The 10,522-nt window shown below is 43.7% G+C and overlaps 1 protein-coding gene across 1 annotated transcript; it reads right to left on the bottom strand.

Annotated features, from left to right (window-relative positions):
• Positions 1 to 5,787: 5,787 nt before the first annotated feature.
• Positions 5,788 to 6,681, bottom strand: LOC137358352 (probable G-protein coupled receptor 139). The gene has a single exon (XM_068024294.1). The coding sequence runs from the start codon at positions 6,679 to 6,681 to the stop codon at positions 5,788 to 5,790; it is 894 nt and encodes a 297-aa protein (XP_067880395.1).
• Between the last annotated feature and the right edge of the window lie 3,841 nt (positions 6,682 to 10,522).

Consider the following 10,522-nt stretch of genomic DNA (forward strand, 5'->3'; position numbering starts at 1 on the left):
TCCTCTAATTCTGGCCTCTTGAACATCCCCAATTTGAATCATTCCATTGCTGGCCGTGCCTTCAAGCTGCCAAGGCCCTAACTCTGGAATTCATTTCCAAAACCTCTCCGTCTCACTAACTCTCTTTCCTATTTAAAGACACTCCCTCAAAACAACCTCTGATCAAGTTTTTGGTCGTCTAGTCTAATATCCCCTTAAGTGGCTCGGTGCTGAATTTTTATTTTTTTAAATTGATTCGAGTGACGTGTGTGTCACTGTCAAGGCCAGTATTTATTGTCCATCCCTAATTTCCCTTGAGAAGGTGGTGGTGAACCATGTTCTTGAACCACTGCAGTCCGTGTGGGTTAGGTAGACCCACAGTGCTGTTAGGAAGGGAGTTCCAGGATTGTGACCCAGTGCAATATCGTTCCAAGTCAGGATGGTGAGTGACTTTTGTTGTTGTCCGTGGCCAGCTTTTTCAGTGCACTGTTGCTTTCAATTTGTGATATTATCGCAGTTAGATGTAAATGTTCTCTTACAATCTGCCTGTCTCTCCCTCACTCTTTCTGCCCATCTCTCCCTCCCTCTTTCTGCCCATCTCTCCCTCCCTCTCTCTCGCTCTGTCTCTCTGAAGACCAAGATCGCATATGTTTTACTAATTACTCTCTTACTATATGCTGCTGCCTTCAAAGATCACTGCTCGTGAACCTCCAGCTCCCTCTGTACCTGCACACTCTTAGGAAATATGTCATCGTGTCATCAAACCAAGTCAACATGGTTTCACGAAAGGGAAATCTCCTTTTAATCTTCTCTGTTCTAAGGAGAACAAGACCAGCTTCTCCAGTCTATCAGTGTAACTGTAATAATCTCATCCAGGAACTGTTCCAGTAAATCTCTTCTATACATTCACCAAAGTCTCCATGTTCTTCCCAAAGTGTGGTCCCAGAATTGGACACAATACTGCAGCCGAGGACAAACTATTATTTTATAAAGGTTTAGCATCACTTCCTGACATTTACACTCTATACCTGTTTATAAAGCTCAGGATCCCATCTGCTTTATTAACCCATCAGCAAAGACAGACATTCTCTCCATTGACCAGTTCCATTAGACATGAATCTATGAGTCGATCCAAGGCTGGCGGGAGGGTTTAGGGGAGACGAGAGAGAACCCTGACCTGGTCAGCTTTTTTCAAACAGGAAACCATCAGTACATTGGCAGTGATATTACTAAATCCCTGAGGAAGAAAGAAGGAGGCCATTCGGCCCCTCGAGACTATCCTGCCCATTCGCTCAGGTCATGGCTGATTTGCTCCTTTTCCACATTGAGCTGTCTCGGCTCCGTAAACATTAATACCCTTTCTGAACAAATGTCTACCGACAATCAGGAATTAATGTCACTGCCTGTTAACACTGGGGAATTCCTTCCCGAAACCTCTCTGTCTCTATCTCTCATTCCTGCTTAAAGACGTTCCTTAAAACTAACCTCTTTGACCAAACATTTGGTCATCATCCTTAATTTCTCCTCATGTGGATTTGGCATCAGATTTTGTTTTATAATGCACCCTGTGTAACACCTTTTGGACTTCTTATTCCTCCTCCTTCTCCCTCACCCATCTCTCTCTCTCTCTCTCTTCCTCCCACCATTTTATAAATAGAGGGGAAGAGTGTGTGTGTCTCTGTCACTAGTCCCATAATGTTACCCCAGGGTCTCCACACAGCCTGTCTCCCCGTCTCCCTGCTTCTAAAGTGTCTCAGGGTCTCCTGGCACTTTCTATCTCTCTGCTTCTGTCTCTATCCCTCACTATCTCTCTGTTCTCTCTCCGTTTCTATCTCTCCCTGTCTCTCTGTTACTCTACCTCTGTCCCTCTCTCTGTCTATCACTCTCTCCCACCATGTTGGTTATCTTTGGGGGTTGAGTTAAATCACAGACAAAATAAACACTTCACCTGTCTGCCCCGGTATAAATAGCAAAATTTGTGACTATTTTGTGTCTGTATTCAGACAATATCGACAGGAGTGTACATTATATGATGGGATGCTGCAAATCGATTTACACTCGTACTGCCGGAAAAACTACTTAAAAACAATTATTCCCACTGATTGATGATCAGTCGTTCAGGAGGGATCTTCTTCCAATAGCTGGCCCAGCTATCTGGACTGCAGTGTCAGATAAAGGAAAGGGACCCCCTTATATCCATGACTGACCCTCACTCTCCCCTCGTGCACCATGTCACTGGGCTCAGTGTTAGGGTCTTTCCCTGCATGATCAATCACTGTGTGTGATCAATATCTTTTCCTATACTGCCTGGACCACCCCACACACACATTTGTTTCTACATTCCAAGCCTCACCCATACTTAGTTTCTTGTAATTAAAAGACTCCATTTTATTCTCCATATCCTGCCTTCTTGTAATTTCCAGGTCTTTGGTCATTTACTGTCGATATCTTGTCTTAGGAATGCAGCACATAGGACATTCCAGACCCATTTCTGTTGAGTGTTTACTTGTACAAGTGAATTGACCATTTAATATTTTTAACTTAGTTAACCCTTGTGTTCCCACAAAGATCAAGCTAGCAAATTCAACAGTGTCCACTTTGACTTCATCCCATCGTGTCTTATGTACATTCTAACAGGATAGCAGGTATAACTGTAGTCATAGTATTCAGCTGAAAATTGATCAGTTACATTGTGATTTCAGTCCATATTTACAGTACACACGGGACCTTACTGTTGTAATAAAGTCATATAGTATCTATTCATCCCACTGGGGCAAAATTTCACTGGCTCAACATTCTCACCAAATACTAAAACATTCCAGAAGGCGAGGCTCACAAATTCAACACAAGTTTCCTTTTCTGAGTCTCGCTGGTCTGTTCTGATTCTCTGAGGGATTACTGATGTTTATCCTCCACATGAGCAGTCGTCCTAATCCTGGGTGCCTATTCTGCCATGCTTTCCTTCCGTTGCCTGAGTCTTAACATTGGATTATTTATGAGTTGGGTCATTGCGTGGGAAACCGTGAGTGTTTGACCTGACCCGGGATGACAGATGGTTCAATTTTGTTTGTTTGTTTGTAATTGAGCCATTCAAGTAATTACGAGATAATGATTGTTTAAGATAAAAGCAAAATGCTGCAAATTCTGGAAAGCTGAATTAAAAACACAGAATGATGGAAATACTCAGCAGGTCTGCCATCAGTTGTGCAGAGATAAACAGAGTTAACGTTTCAGGTCTGTGATCTATCATCAGAGCTGTCAAATGATAGAAAGGTAATAGGTTTGAGAAAGTGATTGGGGTAAATCGGTCTCCATAGCATTTATTGTGTAAAGAAAACATAAGGAATTTTCGTGTGCCCAGGCATGGTAGCGATATTGTGTCACATTGAATGACATAATGTACCTGGGGCAGGGCCAGCGAGTATTACATGGAGATCACTCTTCTACGCAGTGTTTAATGGTATTACTGTTGTTCTTTGATATTGCTGTTCATTGCATGTGTGAAGTCATAATTGTAGTGAATAGAATATAACCACTGTTATATTCGAGTCACTTCAGAATTTGGAACAATAGTGCAAAAGAATAATTGAAGGGTAATTGACTCTCACACCCCGACATCCAACAACTGACGAGCCGGTCAGGAATGATAAGAAAGCTGCTTCTAATTTTAAAAATATATTCCAAATAAGCAGGATCTGAGGGCATGTGACATCGGAAGTGAACCTTCAGGAGTGTAGGTATTTGCGTATCCAGTCATTTACTGAATTGGGAAAAAAGAATGGCTGACTAGATGTAGGATTTGCTTCCTTTTCTTTCCTTCTCTGCCGCTTCTCTGTCTCATCATTAAAGCGTTTGGACACAAAGAATAACGCAGTTTGATGGACAGGTTGTCGCCATATTGAACCAGTCTCAGCAAGCTCCTCCAAGCCATCAATGTCAATGCTGCCGCATTTCAAAGTGAGCTTCAGATTTTCCTTGAAGGGTTCTTTTTGTCCTTCCATGGAACCTAGCCATTTGAGAGTTGGCAAAACAGGACCTGGCTGGGGAGACGCAGTTCAGTCATCTTTACAGTGTCCAGTCCATCGAAGTTGGTTTTTCAGGAATTTTGCCTGAATGCTTGTGGATCTGGCTTCAAGAAGTACACGAGAGTTTGTCCAACTGTCCTCCCATTGAATCCAGAGTGTCTGACAAAGACATTTCAGCTGGAATTGCTCCAACACTCTTCTGTCTTTCTGCTGTATAGTCCAAGTCTCACTGCAGTACACGAGTGTGCTGTCAACTGCTCTGTGCACTAGGACTTTATCTGACTTGCAAAGGCCTTTGCTGTCAAACACCCCCGGCCATAGTTTCTAGAAGGCTGAGCTGGCGCAGCTGATCCGGTGTTTGATCCCCTCATCAATGGTGGCCTTTTGAGAAAGATGATTGCCAAGTTATGGGAAGTGCTCAACATTTTCCAAAGTCTCTCCTTCAAGTTAGATGGGAGGTGGATTATTTGGCCGACCAGGTGTCGGTAAAAAAAAAGTCAGGTTTGTTTTGGTAAATTTCAAGGATAGGCCAAACCTCCTGCATACAGAATTGAAGAGATCAAACGCAGCTTGAAAATCTGGTGCAATGTGGGCAACGACACTGCAGTCATCCACAAACTGTAGATCTGCATGCCTATGGTGGTCACTTTTTAGTTTAAGCACGGAGGTGAGTGAGGTTAAAGAGTTTGCCATCTAGGTGGTATTTACGACTCACACTAGAGGGCAGCTGATCTTTGTTGAGGTGAATAGCCACAGTCAAGAAGATTGCAAATAGTATGGGGACTATCACAGTGCATCGCTGGAACCCAGTCCTTGGATTTGCCTGGCAACAAAGACCATGTTGGAGGTTCCTCTGGAAAGTCGAGTGTAACATTTTGGCTCTGGGAAGATTTCCTCCGTCACAGGAAGTAGATGATTCAGGCGAATGAGTGTCAGGATTTCCCCTGCTGTGCACAAGAGGGAAATACTGCAAACTTTCCACTGCATGATTTCTATCCCTTCTTGAAGATAGTTGCAATATCACATTCCTGAAGTTGTAGGGAGTTATTGTCCTCCCAAATCCGTAAGATGAGTGCATGGAGTTTTGAGGTGATCAACAACCCACCGGCTTTGAGTACAAAGCTGTAATAACATCGAAGAGGCAAAACACTGAGCCAGGCATCATGGATTCAGGGTCATTGGCTCAGGGCTTAGATGTTTAGGGTCACTAGCCAAGGGCATCGAGTGTTACACGTATTGTGGTTCAGGGTCAATGATCCAGAGCATTGAAGCTCATTGCAACTGACACGGGATAGTGTGGCCTCAGAGTCACTGACCTAGGGCTTAGTTTCAGGATCACTGACCGAGGCATTGTTGGCGGAGAGTCACTGACTCATGCATTACAAGTTCAGCCTCACTGCTCCAGGCATTATAGGTTCAGGGTCATTGACCCAGGGCCTTGTTGGCGCAGGGTTATTGACCCAGGGCTTTACAGATACAGCGTCACTGACTCAGACGTTACAGGTGCTAGGTCACTGACCCAGAGCCTTGTTGGTGCAGGGTCATTGATCAGGGAAGTGAGCGTTGAGGTTTAATGCCACAGGACATTCTGGTTTCGAGGCTGAATTCTCAGGGTATTCAGGTTCAGGGTCAGTGACCCAGGGCATTGAGTATTCTGGATGTTTGACTGGTGTGTTAGTATGTGTATCAATATTAATGTAAATCAATGGGCCCACAGGAAAGGACTCTTTCTCAGAATATAATGTTGGAAGGAGTTCTGATGTTGAACGAGTTTCAATTCTTCTCACATTTTAATGACTTTAACAATTAGTTTAAGGGGATACTTGACCACATCCTTCATCTGCTCCCTGATCTTAGTTTGCATCACGGCATAAATAAAAGTATTTGTGCAGCAACTCAGCTGTTGTAGCATGGACCCTAGTTGGTTTAATGTATCAGGTGGCCATATTTCATCATAGCCAAAAACAAACATTTGGTACCGTATTGAATGCAATGCAAACACTGCCCATAACAATATGAAATTCCACGAGATAACAAACAATAAAATAATGGATTTCCTTCGACTCTCCATCTCTGGGTCTTTGGGACGGTCCCCAATGCTTTTCCCCCGGAGTCTCCTGCGAGCTCTGCTACTCACTAAAATGTTCCTGACAGTGAAAACATTGAGCAGCAGAATCAAAATAAATGGGAGAGCGGGGTTCAGAAGATGATGAATGGATATCACTATTAACCAGAAGAAAGATCTCATAACAACAATTGGCATAAAACAAAACCAGGGGAAATTGATAAATGGATAGTAATTTTTGAACACAAAATACCAGAAAATGTTACTTAAACAACACAGTACAATCACTGTTCCCAGAACCACAGCCGCTATTCTCTCAGTACAATATTTTCTCTTCAGTTTCTGGCAAGAAATGGCTACAAAACGATCAAAGGTGAAAGTGACAGTGGCCCAGACAGAACAGTCAGTAATGGCATAAAGCAAGACGGCGTGGATATTACACACACGGATGTAATTCATGAAACGAAAATGGTCCCGATAAACAATTGGAATGTGCCTTAATATCAGGTCGAGGAAAACAACCAGTAAATCCATCACTGCCATGGTCACCAGGTAGCGAGTGACACATTTGGAAAGACCACACTTTCCTCGATACAGGATCACAATCGTCATCAAGTTAGCTGTGAGGATGGGAAATAAAAAGAGAAATTATACGTCAGGCTGGGAACCAGCTTTAGGCAAATGTTTTATTCTCCCCATTGATGTATTGAAATGATTATACCTGTAAGAACACAGGGGAAGGTCAGGGATCTGGTGGACGGCAAGAGAAGTTAAATGGCAAACGAATGATACTTAAATTGTTGAACTTACTGTTGATCATAATCCTCCCGTCCACCTTTGGCTGCGTGTCCCACAAATTGTGACATCTCCATGTACTCCCAGTTCTAACGCAGGGTCATCAACCAGAAACGTTATCTCTATTTGTATCTCCACAGATACGGCTGGACCTGCTGATTGTTTCCTGCATTTTCTGGTATTATTTCAGATTTGCAGATAATACAGCACTTAGCTCTCGTATAAAAAGACTGACAGAGAGATTCTCTGACCCGTGACAGTCAGCATGGTTTCAAAAGAGTATTTTGCACGCCTGGTGCCTGGATAAAGGACGTACAGAAAGCATGCAGTACTTTCGACAAGAGGAAGGGAATGAGGCAGATGTAATGATACACTTTGGTGCCAATGACACAGAGAGAGTAGGTATTGAAGTCCTAGGTCAGGAACTAGTTTGGAAGTTAAAGAGGAGGACCTCGAAGGCAAACATCACTGGCTTCCTCCCAGTCCCACATATTAGTGAGAGTAGAAGTAGAAGTTTAGGTGTATCAATGCGTAGCTTGACGATGATGTAGGAGGGAAGGCTTCAAACTCTGAGGTAATTAGGACCAGTAATGAGGCAGGAGTGGTGCAGTGGTTAGCACTGCAGCCTCACAGCTCCAGCGACCCGGGTTCAATTCTGGGTACTGCTTGTGTGGAGTTTGCAAGTTCTCCCTGTGTCTGCGTGGGTTTCCTCCGGGTGCTCCGGTTTCCTCCCACATGCCAATGATTTGCAGGTTGATAGATAAATTGGCCATTATAAATTGTCCCGAGTATCGGTAGGTGGTAGGGAAATATAGGGACAGGTGGGGATTTGGTACGAATATGGAATTTGTGTAGGATTAGTATAAATGGGTGGTTGATGGTCGGCACAGACTCGGTGGGCCGAAGGGCCTGCTTCAGTGCTGTATCTCTTTAAAAAAAAAGGAGGCACCTAATCACAAGGGACAGGTTGCACCTCAACTGGAGTGGACCAACATCCTCGTGAGGAGATTCATTAATGTGATTGGGGACTGTTTAGACTAAATTGGCAGGGGATGGGCACTAACACGTAGACGTAGAAAGGAGGAATAGGGTGCATATTGTGAGACTGTTGGACAGTAATATAGAAGGAAATGCTTCCGTCCTCGATGGGATTGGACTAAGAAGGACTATGAGGAATGTGAATCCAGGATTACAATGTAAGTTTGTAAACACCAAACGTGTGGTAAATAAGGTTGGTCAATTACAAGCACAAAAAGCAGTTCGGGAATAAGACTGTGTGGCAAAAATGGAAACATGATTTCGAAATGGTGAGCACCAGGCGCTTTAATATGCAAGGATATAAAGTGTTCAGAAAAGTTAGGGAAGGAGTGAAAGAGAGGTGGGATGGCAGCAGTGATTAGGGGAGACATTGCAGTTTAGGAAAGGGAGGATGCCCTTGAGGGAGAAAGGACAGGCTTTATTTGGTTAGAATTAAGAAGCCACAAGTGTATGAACACACAAATAATGATACTCGATAGGCGTCTAAATTGTGAGATTGAGATAGGATTAAGTTTGCAGGAAAATCACAGAGATGCGCAAAAATTATAGATGGTGATATGGGGGAATCAAATATCTATTAGGATAATTCGAGAGTGAAGGGTAAGGAGGCGGAGGAATTCCTGAAATGCGTTCAGGAGAGGTCCCTCGATTAGTATGTTCTCCACCCAACTAGAAAGGAGGCAGTGTTAGATCTGGTGCTGCATAATGAGTGGGACAAGTGGACCAAGTGTCTTTGGGGGAGAACTTGGGTGAGAGTGATCATCACATGCAAGGATTTTGACCATTAATGCAGAAGCGCCCTGAACGAATTAAGGTAGAACGTCTGGAGTGGAAGAGGACAACGTTCAGTGAGATGAAAGGGATCCAGCCAGGCTCAAATGGAACCAAAAACTAACAGGCAGACAAAGTGTCGTCTTCAAGGAAGAGTGCCTTCAGCTACAATCTAGTCACATTCAAATAAGGCCAAGACGTTAGGAGACCAGCAACAAGGCTCCTTAGATGACGAGGGTGATAGAGATTATGATGAAATAATGAGTGGTTGTATGATATATGTCAGTTAAACTCATCAAGTGAGAAGCAGGCCAAATACAATCTATTGAGAGGGAAGATGACGAGGAAGGTCAGACTGTCAAACAGAGAATATGAGAATAGAAAAGCAGAACAATCTTCTACCGGCGTGTAAATGGAGAGTTGGTAGTAAGAGGTGGATTGGAGTGCTTAAGGACAGGGAGACTAATATCTGCCTGGAGGCGCAGCGACAGGCTAATTTATATAATGAGTACTTTGTATCAGTTTTCACTGAGGAAGTGGCATCTGACAAAACATCTGTCGAAGTAGAGAGGGTAGAGGCGTTAGATTGGGTCAAAATTAAGAGGTGGGAGGACTAAAACGGCAGTCTATGCATATGGTAGATATGTCACCTTGTCTGGATGGCTTGCATCCAAGGTTAATAAAGGAAGTGGGGATGCAGAGAGCAGAAAGGCGTGCCATAACCATCCAATCTTCCTGGATGTGGGGGAGGTGCCTGATGATTGGAAAATGTGACTATCTTATTCCAGAAAAGGTGTAGCGACAGTCACAGCAACTACAGGTCAGTTAGGTTTAACGTTAGTTACTTAGATCTTGAGTAGGTTAAAGATTCGGCATAACATCGTGGGCCTGTACTGTGCTGTACTGTTCTATGTTCTATGTTCTATGTTCTATGCTAGTGGTAAGTAAGTTATTGGAAACAATTATACGGGAAGAATGAACAGACACTTGGAAATGATAGTCAGCGAGGATTTGTAAAAGACAGATGATGCTTGACTGACCTAAATTAATTTCCGTTGAAATACGAGAGAAGATTGATGAAGGGAATGTGGTTGATGTTGTTTCTATGTATTTTGAGGAAGCTTTTGAGATGGTGCCATCTGAAAGGCTGGTTCACAAAATTAAGGTTTTTGGAATAGGAGGCAACACTATCATGTTGGATACACATGTGACTCAAGAACAGAAGAAAAGCGAGTTGGAGTAAAATGTTTCTGCTCAGACTGAAGGATGGTACACAAGTCAGGAATGTAATGGAATACTCTCCATTTGCCTGGATGGTTGGAGCTCCAACAACACTCAAAAAGCTCGACACCTTCCAGGACAAAGCATACCGCTTTATTGGCACCCCATCTACAAGTATTCACTCCCTCCACCACCGGCGCACAGCGCCAGCTGTGTGTACCATCTACAAGATGCACTGCAGCAATGCACCAAGGCTCCTTAGTCAGCACTTTCCAAACCTTCAACCAACTGGAAGGACAAGGGCAGCAAATGCATGGGAACATCACCACCTGCACGTTCACCTTCAAGTGACACACCAGCCTGACTTAGAACTATATCACCGTTCATTCACTGTCGCTGAGTCAAAATCCTGGAACTCCCTTCCTAACAGCACTGTGGGTGTACCTACCCCAAATGTACAGCAGCAGCTCAACCAGGCAGCTCATCACCACCTCTCAAGGGCAATTAGGGATGGGCAATAAATGGCCAGCGACGCCCAAATCCCATGAATGAATTAAAAAAACATGGCATCTGCTAACCTCCACACCATCAATATTTCGTGCTGCTCGATGCACTACACTTTCACACA

The sequence above is a fragment of the Heterodontus francisci genome, chromosome 49, assembly GCF_036365525.1.
Source record: "Heterodontus francisci isolate sHetFra1 chromosome 49, sHetFra1.hap1, whole genome shotgun sequence".
In the NCBI taxonomy this organism is placed as follows: domain Eukaryota; kingdom Metazoa; phylum Chordata; class Chondrichthyes; order Heterodontiformes; family Heterodontidae; genus Heterodontus; species Heterodontus francisci.